The 15,674-nt window shown below is 48.2% G+C and overlaps 1 protein-coding gene across 1 annotated transcript in view; it reads left to right on the top strand.

The window, feature by feature from the left end:
* The window catches only part of LOC119181840 (uncharacterized), a 62,818-nt gene extending 48,373 nt beyond the window's left edge, over positions 1-14,445 (top strand). The window contains exons 17-18 of the mRNA XM_075875113.1: positions 10,818-10,929; positions 12,914-14,445. Coding sequence (XP_075731228.1) covers positions 10,818-10,929; positions 12,914-13,344 — 543 coding nt within the window. The 3' untranslated portion in view covers positions 13,345-14,445. The remainder of the gene's footprint in view (positions 1-10,817; positions 10,930-12,913) is intronic.
* The last annotated feature ends 1,229 nt before the right edge of the window (positions 14,446-15,674 follow it).

Here is a 15,674-nt window from a genome sequence, read left to right as displayed (position 1 = left end):
AGATTCGATCCCGTGACCTGCAGGTCAGCAGCCGAGTACCATGGCCACTAGACAACCGCGGCGGGGCCGCATTTGCAAGCCGTGTCCTTTAAACGCGAAATGCCGCAATTAGCTTTTTGATATCAGTTCTTTGGCGGCCTTTGCGGTAAAAATTGGCCGTGTGTCTATGTACTTCGCTGCCAATGGTGCCGAAAGACAATATCCTTCTGTCGGCCAAGTGGCCAATTATGTTTTGCCTTGTCTCAGACAGTGCCTCCTCTATGTTTGATTGGCCGCATGTGGCCGGCATTGATAAAACATAGGAGGCGCTGCGTGTGATATGGACGCCATCTCGCAGTGCCGTCAGAAAACACGAGCTTGTGCAGAACCCAGGGCCGTTGCAAGGTGGCAGCACCATATCGTCTTCAGAGCTTTTTCTCGTGTGTAGCGTCGCATTTTTGGCGCAGCGTACAAAACACCCACTTTTTTCTGCATAGCGTCACATCTTCAGCGCTGCGTAGGAAACACTAGGGTCCCTAAAATTACGTACCTAGGTAATTCTTTATAAAGGAACACACCACCTAATACTTACGTAGTGATGTTGAGCCCCAGATATGCGTAATATTTGCTTTTTGGTCGGCAATGTTTACAAGTATAAATGCAGCCACCAGTTCTAGATGGTTTGGTATTGCGCAAATACTTAAACTTTGTCCAGGTGACTTAATCAAGTGACAGACAGACAGACAGACAGACAGACAGACAGACAGACAGACAGACAGACAGACAGACAGACAGACAGACAGACAGGCAGGCAGGCAGGCAGGCAGGCAGGCAGGCAGGCAGGCAGGCAGGCAGGCAGGCAGGCAGGCAGGCAGGCAGGCAGGCAGGCAGGCAGGCGAGCGGGCGGGCGGGCAGGCGGGCAGGCAGGCAGGCAGGCAGAAATTCCAGCGTTCCCAAGAAAGGTTATTATCGTTAAAAGCCTTCTCAGCGCGTAGTATACACAATGGCTTCGCATATTGATATATGATTCCTACCGTGGCTATGAAACCGTGGCCGGGAACCGAACCCACTTCCTGGAGCGTAGCAGAGACACACCCCACCTACTAAGCTGTCAGGCCAGGTGCGTGTTATAAGGATCGCCAGGACTAATCGGAAAAAGTGCCACTACATCTGCGCTCCCCCACCACGAATCGCGAATCATTTCGAGCTCTTCCCGAAAGAACCTCGTTCCGACGCGTTTCCGCCATAGGCGTCCCCTCGTCTTAGGACATCCTGTCGCGCTCCCATTGTTTACACGTTACCCCGAAAACAAACATGATCGATTCCTAATGAGATAAGTAAGACCAGCAGCAGCGACAGGTTCCTTACGCAGTCCGGGAAATTCGTAACAAGCGTTAACGAACGCGCTTTTTTGTCTTTCTGTGGCTGTCCAGATATCGGGTACGAACCTTTTGAGCAAGAACAGAAGAGTGCGTGCCGTTAGTTTGCATACTAAAGCGCGTTGCGCGCGGACATAGAACGAGCCGGTGAGGTTGAATTCCCGCAGTGGCGGCGTGATTATACAAAAAAATAATGAAAGGGGCTTCTTATAGGCCGTAAAAGGGACCGCCGCCGCCGCCGCTTCTTTTATTCTGCGAATGAATGCGAGTGCGTTGTGGTGGACCTATTATCCGAAAGCAGCCGCTGAACCTTCCGTAGGTGAGCGGCAGGTCAGATCGCTTTTGTCCAGCTGTGGCGCGTGGGTCGGATGAGGGACCGTTCGGCATACCGCGAACGGAGCGCGCCCGCGCTTACTGGCGAAGTTGCAGTAAACGAGCGGCCCAGGTAAATGGGGGTCTCTAATGACGATGACGAGGTGCCCAAGAGCGCCGTTTCGTTCGAACAAGACTCTCTCTCCCCTACCTCCTCGCTTTGTCGGGGGTCAGAAGAGGGGGGGGGGGGTAACCGTCGTTTTTGTCGCAGCTTGCGCCGGGCTCGTCTCGTAATGGAGCTCGGGTCGCGGCGTTAATGAAAGAGCAGCACGTGCGTCGTTGATGATTGTACAGAGACTGCTGACCCGCAGGTCGCGGGTTCGATTCCCGGCTGCGGCGGCTGCATTTCCGATGGAGGCGGAAATGTTGTATAGGCCCGTGTGCTCAGATTTGGGCGCAGGTTAAAGAACCCCCAGGTGGTCGAAATTTCCGGAGCCCTCCACTGCGGCGTCTCTCGTAATCATATGGTGGTTTTGGGACGTTAAAACCCCACAAATCAATCATTATACAGAGACGATTAGGCATACCCACACTCATACATTGTTTCTTTACGATATGTGTCCGTGCCCGCAACTAACCTGTGTCATGTAGGTCGTTTGATCGCAGGGTTGAATGGTACACCTCGTTTATTCTTGTTGAAAGGGACACTAAAAAGCAACAGTGACCTGGTTTAGATTGACAAACTGCACTCTAAGAACTCTAATGCCACAAGTTTGAGCATACGATCGTAATGCGGGGAGAAAATCGAAGTCGAAGTTTTTTTTTTTTTTTGCCCTGGAGTTTCCGCGCTTCGCGTCCAAACTTTCGAACGTATCTTTTGTATTTTAGCGACATTGGCTCGATGACACTATCTAAAACTTCTTATGCTACGTCTATTGCACCCACAGGTGACTATGTACTTCATTTTCACCGATTAAAAGTTACGTAGACCCAGTAGACAGCTTCAAGATATATGACTGTCCGGTCTTTGGTGCGGAAATCTGAAGGTAGCGTCTCGACTGGCATTTTCTTTTTTTCGCGCGTTTTCTGGCTTAGCAAGCGTCGTGTTGTGGTACGAGCGGTGCTTTCGAGATTGTGAAATTATTCTTTGCCAATACGCGAAAATAGTTTTTCTCTCTCCATGGTTGTTCCTTTAAGCGGCTTTCATTTTAATACGCCATGTTGCAGTGTATACTTTCTTGATGTGTATCATGTGGCTGGTTGGCTACCGTTCACGGTGAATAGGATTGAAAGCAACGCGCAATGACAGAAACGAGGCTGAACCCGTTTCTGTGGTCATCCACTTCTTTGAGAGCATATATGACCGCAAAGGTCACTCGCAGCGAAGGTATAAGCTGCTGAGTATGGTGGCGTATACCGGACACTCCACTGGACACTCCGCAACACAGTGTAGTCCCACGCTTCTGCCTCGGTTTCGGTAGACACACTGTTCATTCTAACGCAGTGATAGCATCGCCCTTGCATTCCATGGCCTGTCTCATTGCACCCAACGGCTGTGTAGGAAGTGCTTCCAGGTCGTGTTGTATGACTGACTCTGCATGGACGCCTTGTTTGTCCTATTGTTTGTTTGCGCCGGCCGGGAAAGCTTTCGCTGCGCCAGAAAAGTGTACGTTGCGAGATGTTGCGCGTAGAGTAGATTGTACAAGAAGCGCATGTATTCATGACAAGTTTACCATGCTAAAAGGCATCGAGTCTTAACAGGAAGTCGCGTGCTCGTTTCAGATTATATAGGTTTTCGGGCACTGGCAGGCCAAGACACCTCCTCATAGACGTAACCGAGAGCCAAGGGACAGGTTTTTACTGCTTGAGAGTTGGGCCGTGACTGCCTGTTACCAGCGGTCGGCTAAACGCGAGCTGCGAGCGTTCCCGTGATCTGGATAACGCCGGCGTTCGACATAAGGCGACAATCTTTCTGGACACTGAAAGGAAAGCTACGGAGCCAAATTGCGTGCATTCCACCGCCAGTTAATGTAGTTCCCAAGTAGAACCCGTATTTTTTCAACGTGAAACATAAGTGTTCCTCTTTTAGTTTCTACGTGAAGCTATTTGAGACAGGACGCAGCCCACAGCGGTAAGATATTCGTGATTAATTTAACTGTTCTTGTTCCACTACATAAACTGTGGCGCGTGCCCACTTTAGCCATAATTTCTCATCGTCTTCAGCCACTGCATGAATGATTAGCTCGAAATTCATCGGACGTGTTTAGCGGATACCGCACTTCTCAGGAAAAAAAATGACGAAAAACAGCATAGCGAATGCCGCCAAACTACCCAGAAGCTGTTTAATAATGCCCTAAGGGGTATCGCAAGTGTGCTTGCTGTAGTTACCTAATGAGTGTTTCGAAAAGGTTCTGAAAGGCCGCTCTTCTAGCTTTCGCTGTGATTGTGCTGCGCCTTAATTCCGCGCAAGCCTGGCGTTTTTGAACGCGCGAGAAAGTCTCGCCTTTTTTTACGTCCACTTCAAACTCTAAGCGGCGTCTGCGTCTACATGACACGCCGATGGTGCGCCCCCGTCACTTTCCACACCGTTACGAGACGCGCGCCAAAACGGACTACTTCGAGTATACTGCTGCATGTGCAGAAGCTCCGCCTCCGTATAGCTTTCCCTTCAGTGCCAAGAACAGTTGTCGCCGAGTTTAATTAGATTCGCTTGACCCCCTCATTGAACTGCTTCTCTTGAGGAGAGTACAGATGACTATACCCGGCGACAACTTTCTGTGGCAGCACGGCCAAGGCTACGTGGGCGGAGCCTATGCACATGTGCTTCTGCGCCAAGTAGTCCGACCGCTTCGACGGGTGTTTCGGTTTCGATTTCTCGCGTTTGCTCGCGTTTCGGCTCGCGTTTGCTCGCGTTTCGCTGCAGGAAACGCGAGTCGACGGAAGCCAAAAGACCCCCAAAAAACCTGAGAGAGCGTGAAACGAAATTTTTTCTACTGCGAAACGTTTTTATTCACTAATTAAAAAATAAATCCGCGAAAAATGTAAGTGACGAATGGTAAAATCTTAGTTACCCAGAACAGTATACAAACGTTTTCGTTGAGGGACTACATGCTGTGGCGCAGTAAGACAAGCGTGCTTCGGCTCCGTAGCCTTGGCTGTGCTGCCACAGAAAGTTGTCGCGAAGTATAGTGCGCTCCACTCACTGTAGAGAGCCTTTAAGCGCGAGTGTTGCTGTTGAAGCATTTCCTAAATGACCGAGGATATCGAGGTAGAAGCCTCGTTGAATCGCTACTGCAGGGCCACTTTTTCGACCGTTACTCTGATCGTAAATAATTGTTGCTGCACTTACGCGAGACGATGTCGCTTTTAGAAAACACGAGCTGTCAAAAAAATTAGTAAATAAAGGCGGAACAAAGTAGGCGTTACCCTAACGAACCTGAAACGTCGAACAAAGACTCCACTAACAAGTCGCATTTCACTTATAGCAGTTTTTCTGGCGCTCCAAGAGGCTTATCTGTTTGGTTTTATAACGGCATCTGCGTGGGAGACTATTCCGAAATGTTTTATGAGTCACTGCAAGCCGCTCGAGATTCTCGGAAAAATGAGAGAAAAGGGTGGAATTTGATAGGGGCCGATTTCGCTGCCACTTTTCTAATGTACCATTGTACCCCCGGCGTTGCGTATACGCAGTAATGTTATTTGATTTTTTGGGGGGAGGTCAAGGGGTAGGGCGGAGGTTCATTTATTGTTAATAATGTTCGTATATTTGTTTGTATGTGTGTGTATATGTACCAGTCTTGCGTATTTGCCACTTCGGAATCGGAATGACTCCGGCATCATTCCACGTTTTCACGATCCCCGAGTGGAATGGTGACAACACTCAAAGGAATAAAATCGGAATGCAACTAAGCGCCTTGCGCACCGAATGTAATAGGAATATAATTGCGTCTTTCTGCGAAAATAGACCACGTTTCAGTGGCGAAGCTCCTTAAGGCGTAGGCTAGTCCCGCGTTGTAGTAGCCGCCCGCTAGTACCCGGGGTGCTCACTAGATAACGCTGCGGCGCTCGCTCCCATCACCATCTAGTTCACGCGGCAGCAGCTAGATAGGAGGAGGAAAAGGAGGATAAATGCTTTATTTACCCCAAGAGGGAAAGGTGTGGTGGTGGAGTGTCAGAGGAGCCTACCCAGCGTAGGTCTCCACTACTCTCTTGGCCCAATCCAAGAAGATCTGGTCCTGGACCTCGGGCGCCGAGCTGCACATAGCAGCCTCCCACTGCTCCTTACTTAATGTGTAGAGAATCGGGTGGTGGGTTTCGAGTACACCCCCACATGATATGGTCTATAGGTTAGGTCTTTGTCTACAGAAAATGCACTAAGTGGAGGGGTAGTGGCGGGCGTGCGTTCATGGACGAAGTGCTCAACCGAGACCCTGGCGTTCTTGCAGGCCGTACCCAAGACGGCGCAACGCTGGCAAGAACGCCGCACGGAACCATTGCATTGAATTGAACTGCGCGACCATTGCTGGAGTGGAAATCGGCTAACTTTCTTTTATTTCGAGTAACTAAAGGAATGCGATTGAGGCAATTCCTGATTCTCCGGAATGGAATAGGAATGTAATGGAGGCGCGCATTCCGCTACACGGCCTCTGACCAAGCTACGACGTCCCGTCATGACGTCGTAATGACGTCACAAATTTCGGTGACCTTTCACGCCATCATCAGACGATGATTTTTTTTTTTTTGCGTTGCTCGCGTTGCGTCCGACTCGGCAGCACGCCGACGGTTGATTTATGTTTGTTTAATGAGGCACATAAGGTCTTAATTACGCACACGTACAGAATTTAGCAAGTGGGCCAGGGTCTCCAACCAGTATGTATAGCTTCTGCGTGACTACAGCTCTCTCGTTTAATAAATGCTTTAGATGCGAAGCAACTTACGCGCTTGCCCCCCCCCCCCCGCATGGAGTTTTTTTTTATAAATACGCTATAGAAGGAACTCTGGCGCTATTGGCTATTGGAACTGCCACGCACAGCTCTTCGGTGAGCATGGGACTGATGGTTAGTCAACGTATTTGTCTAGTTTTCGCAAACACTTTCAGCTCCGGTTCGCTTTGTGTGATTTTGAGCTGCTTTGTTACGAAACGAACAACAGCAGATGTTCAGCAGTTAAATAGCCAAGAACTATACACAATGTAGAATAGCCAAGAACGGCACAATGTAGAAATAGCCAAGAACTGGGCAATGTAGATGAACCCAAATACCTCGGATGGTTCCCGGCGCATGCAGGTACTGATACATCTAATCCGAATGAGCTGGCTCGTGAGTTGTTGCAATAATTAACCCACCGCGCAACCCGACCTCACCGCTCTTTGATCATCCATGACGCCGCCGACTTACCACACAAAGAACGATTTACAAGCTATACTGAATATATGCAACATATAAGCAAGGTGCGTCTCTCCCGCACCTCAACCGAATCTAAACAGACAAGAAGCATCGTAACACCGATAGCTACAGACGAACTCCTAACCGAACCCTGTGCACCTCCACAGCTGCTACCCACACTTATACCCGGACAATAAAAAACTGTGCGTAACAGAAAGGGCGTATTATAAACATATATTATGGGAATGCCCCAACTTATCGACATGTTCTCCATAGGCCCTCCGGGAGCGGTGGCAGGCTAGTGCTGCTCAGCTCGGAAATACAAGACCAAAAATCGGCTATCCGGCAGGCCATGGAGGCTGTACGGAGACAAGGTTTCCTGGCACCTTCCCGTGTGGTCCAGCCCGGACCACAAACATGCCGGATACGGAAATAAAGTTCATTCATTCATTCATTCAGCAATTACAGTTCACTACCTTGACCTTCGAGGCTTGCCATTTCATATCGGGTCACGAAGCTCAAAAGGGTTCGTTCCTCCCTTCAAAATAAAACCGGAACACAACAACAAACGAAGCCACAAGCACGATTCGCCACCCGCAAGTACGAAGACTAAGCAAATCCGTTTACTACCTATCATTCCCACAGTCGCTTAACGATCGCAGTGCCAGAGTCCCCCCTAGTTAGTTTCAGGAAACTCTATGTCCCTCTGGCGTGACCGCTAGTGCTAGGCGCACCCACTAGAGGCGCAGCGCTGGAAACACTTGCTCTCTCCGGAGCTTCGCCCACTCATCATCATTCACTCCGTGTATATGCTGTGATTTTTTTCTTCACACATTCTTTACATTTGCGCAAAGTAGAAATTTCCCTGTTGTGTCCAATGCTACATCTCGTATTTAGCGCGTTTCCCTACAGAGAGCTTCATATTTTTGTGTAAAATGAAGGAGCTCTTTCCCTCTCGGGAAAATGGGGGCAAGCGAAGCTTGGAATGTGCGTGCCTAACGTATTTATTTATTTATTTATTTATTTATTTATTTATTTATTTATTTATTTCTCACTTTGTTTTCCTCACTTCTTTCTTTTTCAGGTGCAAGTTAAATGGCTCCGATTTATCTCGAGCATCACGTATACGTGAGGGCGCGCCTACACAGTTCGCATCGTGTTTGATGACTCACGTTCCGGCATCGGCGCCAGAACGTGAGACGATGCCTTCGTATTTAGGCAACAGTGAATTGCGGTGACGTGAAACGACAAGTTGCCCATCTTGACATATAAGAGACGGCTGATTGCCGACAAGCCCACGCTCCTGAGGGCGTCACTTAATGGAAAACGACGCGTACAAATAAATGCGCATGTGACCGGCGCTGCTTCGACAACGGCATTTGTATACGCTCGAACCGCCGAGCTTTTCTTCCACGACAACGCCGTCGTCGAAACCTGTAACGGATCACAGGCTTCGCTCTAATGTATGCGAAAGTTCGTGTGTCCGTGGTGTGTCGGTAGGCCGGCTCTCTATCACAACTCGTGCGTGTGCGATCGTAAGCCAAGCGACTTAGCCAATTTTCTCGGCGAACCTTTAACACCTGGTACGAAGCAGTGGGATGCACAACCCGCCAGCTCGGACCCCGGAGCGCGGCTCGCGCTCCAGGGTCAAGTCCGGCTGGCGGCTAAGGCCAGCGGAGGCCTGGGCATATGAACCCAGCCATAGAAGCTCTAAAATCCTCCTTTCCCTTTTCCCCTTAAAAGAAAAGCTTCATTCTCTGGATGTATACGAACTCAGCAGTCTTGCTGACAACTTCATCGGCTGATGTCAACGTGCGGCGCTCCACGTCAAAGCCAATCAACAAAAGCGACTACCAAATGCAAACACAAGCCATGATCCCACAGTCACGCAAATCTCAACTGTCGTGGCCGTTGACAACTGTCACGGCAAATCAATTGTCGCAACTGTCGTGGCGCTGCACGTGTATCGACACTGAAACGTGGGGACAGAAGCTGCTAGTCGTTCAGTGATCGCGTAGCTTGCTTTAATCTCGTGTCTCAGTTCACGCACGAGTGAGCTCCTGTCAACCCTTAAATGAAAGGCGATAAATGTATACGAAGGAGAGGAAAAAAAGAACGCGCCTTCATTCGCTTTCTCAGCGTGAGCGACTGCTGGCTGTTCGTTGCGCGAGTTTCGCAGCTCGACGTACGACGTAACAACTTCTCGTCGTGGGCACATGTTGTCGTGGTTTAAACCACTTGCGTTATGTTCCGTTCGATGTTCTGTAAGGCATCTGGGCGGCACCATCTTGGGCTGTGAAGCCAGTGTTTTCTTGTTTCTGTATATTGCAACGTCAATTAATAATGCCATGAAACTTCGCATGCACCAGCCCAATCATTTTCATACGTTTGAGACTAGTGTTACACTCGTTGATTAGTTGTCAAAGGTGGAAAGCACGAAGGTTAACAGCCCAACACGGCGGCGCTCAGACCCGTTCATAGAGGAAATCTACAGCAATATCGTTTGTCGTCTGACCTATTTATATGCGAAGCGTCTTATGCTCGAGCTCAATCCGGTGTGCGGCGTGACTATACCCCTACGACACATGGGTGTCTCTACCCCTTTCTCCTCTCCTACGCTCCTGCCCTCTCTCCCCGCAACGCCGACGCAGGCAGCATCTGCTTGGCTCGCTCCAATCTCTCCTCTTGGCATCCTTCCAAGCGGCGTTTACACCACACTTAAGTATGTGCATCCTTTTCCCTCTCTCTTTTCTCTCCTCTTCCCCTCTCGCCTCGCAACGGTGACATAGGCGGCGCATGCTGGCGATTAAAAAACGAACTGCTCGCGCTGCACAACCGTTCGCTGCCAATATATATAGCCGCTGGAAGATTTCTTTTGTGCGTTGTTGAACAATTAAAAAAAATGCTAACACGACGCGAAAGGTGAACCAATCTGCGTCCGTCACCAAACCTAATCATCGTGTTATACCCATTTCATCGACCGTATAGTATACCTACAATAATGCATTGAAGGCCACCGTCGCGCTAAAAGTACCGAAGCGCTCCTTGTCGGCGCTCTTTGATGTTGTGATGCAGTACTTGTCTTCACTGCTTCTAAACGGCGACACCACCGCGCCAACGAAGATTACTGTGATACGGAAGTGCGAGGGAAACAAGGCGCGCTTTTTAAAGTGTCGTGCATTTGTGTCAGGTGCGCAATCTGTAGAGCTCCAGGTACCTTTGTTTACGAACTGAGCGGTCGTGGGTCGCATACCCAGGTTCTCCAAATCAACAAAACTCTTTCCTCTTTTTTTTTTGTCATACGTTTGCGTACATTTTACCGACGTTCATTCCTTGACGGAGATAATACCAAAGAAGTCTCGGTAGGCCCCGAAACTAAATTGATTGGCATCAAAGAAATAGTATACACGGTAATGTGCAGTTCGCTTACGGGACTTCGCATTGCAATAAAACGTTTACACACGCACATTTCTTGTTTTGCCCACATTCTGCGAGCTAACACATCGTTTCGTATATACCAACAAAAAGCTGTTCATCACAAGCGCTTATCTTGTCCAGTGTTCCCTAAGAACATTTTCAGGAATGTTCGCGAGAGTTCTACGCTGTTGAAGGCACATGCTTACGTACAGAAACCCTCGTTGTTTTAATGGAGCATGCGGTCGGCCTTTTTCTGATACTGCAGTCCGGTTTCTTATTAAAGCCGCTTGTCATTATAATTTTTTTTCTCCCGTGCATGATGCATTCGGTACAATATTCTGCGCAGATCTGCCAGCGCCGGGAGAACCCCGTGGACTACGCTACGCGCAAGTGCGCCGAATGGAAGTCACTGGTCCGAGACTTGTCTTCTAAAGGAGCCCAAGTCAGGCACAACCCCGGTAAGCGCGACCTCACTCTAGCATTAGGCGCAAGCATAGAAGACGTGTTGTAGCTCGTCTTTTCAAGTGCTGCCAGAGGCTACCCCAATAGGCAAAGTAAGCGTAACGGAGCAGGCGTTCTGTCTTATTCGGTTGTTTGGTCATCGTAATTTTATAGAGAACTGTGTTATTCTTGACTTTGTTGACTTGACTGTTGCGTTATATCATTCCTAAATAATTAATGCACATGATATACCTACGTGCCACGAGTTGACTTCAGAACTTTATATGAGGTGACATTACTCTGTGTTGTTTCGAAACGTCGTATCGGAATGTCCTGGTGTTTTTCAAGTTGTATAACATATCTTAACACCGTTAGCACACAAAAAAAAACAAGAAAACATTCGTATACGACGTGTGCACAGCACTGTGTCCGCTTCGCTGTGTCTGTATGGCACCACTGTGTCCCTGGTGTTTCTGAGAGCTGTGTGTTAATTATGGTATAACAGCACGCCCAAGCCCCCGTATATTATATGTGCGGCGTATTTGTCGCGTTGGAAAATTTTGGACCCGTTTCGACCTCTCTGAGGGCTATAGGGAGCAACAGGCATGTTATTTGTCTGCAGTCTTTTTATGTCGCGTAAAGCACCCCAAAAAATATATCGTACCGATAGTGGTAAAAATTTTATGTACAAGTTTTTGCGAACGAAGCAACGCTCACAGTTCAGACCGAGAGGAATATGCATTATTTGAATTTAATGTTTATAATAAGAGTTTTTTGGGGTAAGACAACTATGGCGTACCAGAGGTGGAAATTGTGTAACGTGATGACCGTGAATTTCGAGAGTTTACAGAGCACTTAATTGTCGTTAAAGAGATTATCGAAGACCACCCGCTTGTAGTAGAAATCCACGAGGAAAGCTGTACGTGTTTTTCAGAAAGAAAATAATCTATTTGAAGAAAACTATTCTTGTCCAGGGATAGAACTCAGGACGAACGTCTTCGCGGGATGGTCACTTTACAAATTCAGCTTACCAGGATGTACTTGAAAAGCACGGACAGTTGGTAATTCATCTTAACTGAGTGCGAAAAAAAATTGAAGGACAAAAGGAAGACAGCGGGACACAGCGCACAATTTTTCAATTTTTTTCGCGCACTCAGTTAAGATAACGAGGTTGCCAGAAAATAGCTACGCCAGCATATTGGTTAGCTCTATTTGTATAGTGACCACCCCAGAAAGGCGTTGGTGCCGGGTTCGATCCCCGGAGCAGGACGAATTTACTTCGCTTAAATACTTTGGTTTAAAAAAAAACGCGTTGCTTTTCTTGTGACTTTGTCGGATGGTTGTCGGTTATTCCTTTCATAACCCTTCCGCCACTTTTCGATACTCCGCAAAACTAATCTGCAAAAATGATATGACCGTGTGAACCGACCACTGGGAACGTCGACAACAGTTTGACGATATCTAACCTCGGTAATACCAGCCATGCAAGTTCGTGCTGTCGATATTATTTTATTTATTATTACATACTGCAGACCTTTAGGTCCAAGCAGGTGGGCAGTTACAAGGGGACGTAGTCGAAACAATAAATGGCATAAAGATTGTTTGGGGTGAGAGTTTCATACACTATAATAGTGAACACAAGGAGCGACATAGCAAATGATTTCATACTAACGCATGTACCGGACAAAAGAGGAAAAAAACACCACGAATTCATACTTCATATGTCGTGCGATTAAAGTATAAATAAATACATAATAAATACGAAACAATAAACACAACTATTTTCACCGTTCAAGCCAAGAAAGTAATGAATACATAAGTACACAAGAAGTACAGCACATACAAGTTGAGAAAGAAAACGAAAAGAAAAGAAAAACGCTGTAATAACGTTGAATAACGTTGAATACACGATGACGTTCAATATCAAGCATCATGGCTGTTCCAGATAACGTGTTTGATTGCTGTACCCACTTTTCTTGTCTCTTCGTACCGACGGAGCAGCCCGACCTTGGCAGGCTTGTGCAGTCTACTGCAAGATCACCAACGGACCCTGGTACACTCCGCGCACCGAGCTGAACGACCTCGGAGGATCCTTCTTTCCCGACGGCACCTGGTGCCACAGCGACGGGGGCCGGGACTTCTACTGCCAGAACCACGTGTGCCAACCCGAGCCGCCCAGGACGTCCTCGTCCAAAGGTCGCGCCCTGTGGCTCCTGCAGGACGTCGAGCCGCCGCGACTTCAGAATGCCCGCCCGCTGGCGTCGTTGCGAGCGGCCCGCCCGTCGCCCATGTACGACGCCGCGTTCATCTACGAGGAAGACACGTCGCGACCCGTCGGCGTCGTTCAGACTACGAACGTAGGCTCCGACGACGCCGAAGACCAGGAGTACGCGGACAAGGATTACGTCACCCTACCCGACAGGATTAGGTGATACTGGGGCAGTGGCTAGCTAGAGGCATTTTAGCGTGCGGTAACGTCTTGCAGTCTTTCAAAACGGAAAAACAACCGGGAGTACGTGTAAACGTACGCCCAAGAGTATGTCTATAGCGCATGAAACCCAGATCACCACTTACGCTGGCGAACTAAATGTACAGGGTCGTCAGTTGTTGGAGGGAACACTACGCAGAGTGGCCGGGCTCCGCGCAATGCCAGTGCATCTGCTGCGTGGTGCACCCGCGCATCGAGACAGGGAAAAACGGGGGCAATTTGCGTGGGAGGTGCTACAGTGGTTTGCCGTAGAGAAGTTGATTTGCGGTAGTGAAGTTAGGTCGTAACACCTGATTATGATACAAAATTATAGCCGAACCTCGGCGCTGGCCTGTTTTGTATGCGAGAGACGGCGCGCTAAAAAAAAAAAAAAACACGTTAACAATCGACACTTATGTACATACATTTCTTCGGCGGGTCGACTTGGCTGCACTGATGTGATTTGATCTCATGTGCCAAAAAAAGAAAAGAAAACAAGCAAAGAAGGACGAGTTCTTCCCCCTTGCCTTTGTGCATCGTTATCGCATGTTCCAGTGCGTTATCAAACCTTGGACGTGTGTGCATAAAGAACTTAAATCGCCCCACAGGCAGGTTCTTTTCAAAAAAAAACAATAGACAAAGGACTGTTGAAATTACGGAATCGATAATCGAACACGGCTAGTTCCGTTCATAAGCCCCTTAAAGGCACAGTATGTGACTTTTGGGGGCACATCCGATGCTCCATGCGACACTGCCCAAGCATGGCCTATAAGCTGTCCACTGAGACGCACGTGTGTTAATCAAGAAAAATCAAGCACATGCGACTACTATTACACCCTTGCACGAAGCGACTAAGGCAGAAAGCAATGAAGTGGCACCCAACGCTGCCCCAAGTCACCAGTCTTCAAGCATATCACGACTTCCAGCAACAACCCCGCCCCTCGCTGGTGTCAAACGAGAATCTCCAAGCTAATCTAGTCGGATTTGTATGAATAAGCAACATTACAAGCGATTTTGCGTGTGTGTGTGTGGTTTAGTGCTGTAAATAAACGAGGTATGACCTTTTTATCAGGTTTTCCTTGGGTGGATATGCTTGTGACAGTGCTATTTGTTATCAGGTATTGTCGTCAATGATACAGAGTGCATGGCGTCAGCATCTTGCCTCCATTCGACGAGGTGCCACCAGGTTAACTTGTGACGTTTTCCACTCTCTTTATTTTTCTTGTGACTATTGTATCACTTTTAAATGTTTTGTTTTTCTTGGGAGAGAAGCTCAATAAGTAACTTTCAGCCAATTAAACCATTGATTGGCTATCACTCTGCGCTTTATTCCTATCACAATTTTTTCGTTCACTTATAAGGTAATTATTATGCTTAGAAGGCCGGTATTCAGTCTTAACGTTGCTCAAAGAAAAGTTTTGTACTTCCCACTTAAGTCTCGTTTCAAAGCGAAGGCAGAAATATTTCATGAAACATTTCGAACCTTCAATGAGTTTCCGTTTTGATTACACCTCTGTCATGTTTTCATAATGTTTTTGTTTGTTTCTTTTTTTTTTTCTCGGTGAAAGTAGCTAAGCCCTACCCGCTTGCACAACAAGTCGTTGCCCCTTGTGAAAGCGCGCTTCGAACTTTTATTCTGGTGACGTTTTCAGGGAACAGAATATGGTCTTTTTAAGAAGCCTTTTTCGTACACGTTCGCCAACTCCAGGTTTCACTCAATCGCTGTATTAGAGCTATATAATGCAGCGAAGACATTAACGTAACCAAGACAGGGGTTGGGGCCGGTTCAAGCATTCGCACTTCTAGCTGGCACCACCCTCCCCCTCTTCCTTCGTCTGAAGTCTTCACATTTACAATGTGAAGATATACACGCACACGCCCCGCCGCGGTGGTCTAGTGGGTAAGGTACTCAGCTGCTGACCCGCAGGTCGCAGGATCGAATCCCGGCTGCGGCGGCTGCATTTTCGATGGAGGCGGAAATGGTGTAGGCCCGAGTGCTCAGATTTGGGTGCACGTTAAAGAACCACAGGTGGTCGAAATTTCCGGAGCCCTCCACTATGACGTCTCTCATAATCATATGGTGGTTTTGGGGCGTTAAACCCCACGAATCAATCAAATGTACACGCATACATTCTGACACACGGAAATACAGTATCAACGGGAAATATTGTCACTACAGTGACCGGTTGCCAACCAAAGCTGCAAGATCGCTACGCGCGGCGCTGCATTTTTTTCCGGGAGCGCCGATATCGAGAGGGCCAAGCTCATTGCATTTTTAAAACAGGGGTGGCTGTC

Source organism: Rhipicephalus microplus, chromosome 10, assembly GCF_043290135.1.
Source record: "Rhipicephalus microplus isolate Deutch F79 chromosome 10, USDA_Rmic, whole genome shotgun sequence".
In the NCBI taxonomy this organism is placed as follows: Eukaryota; Metazoa; Arthropoda; class Arachnida; order Ixodida; family Ixodidae; genus Rhipicephalus; species Rhipicephalus microplus.
The sequence above is the reverse complement of the archived record's forward strand: the minus strand, read 5'-3'. Positions and strand labels throughout refer to the sequence as shown.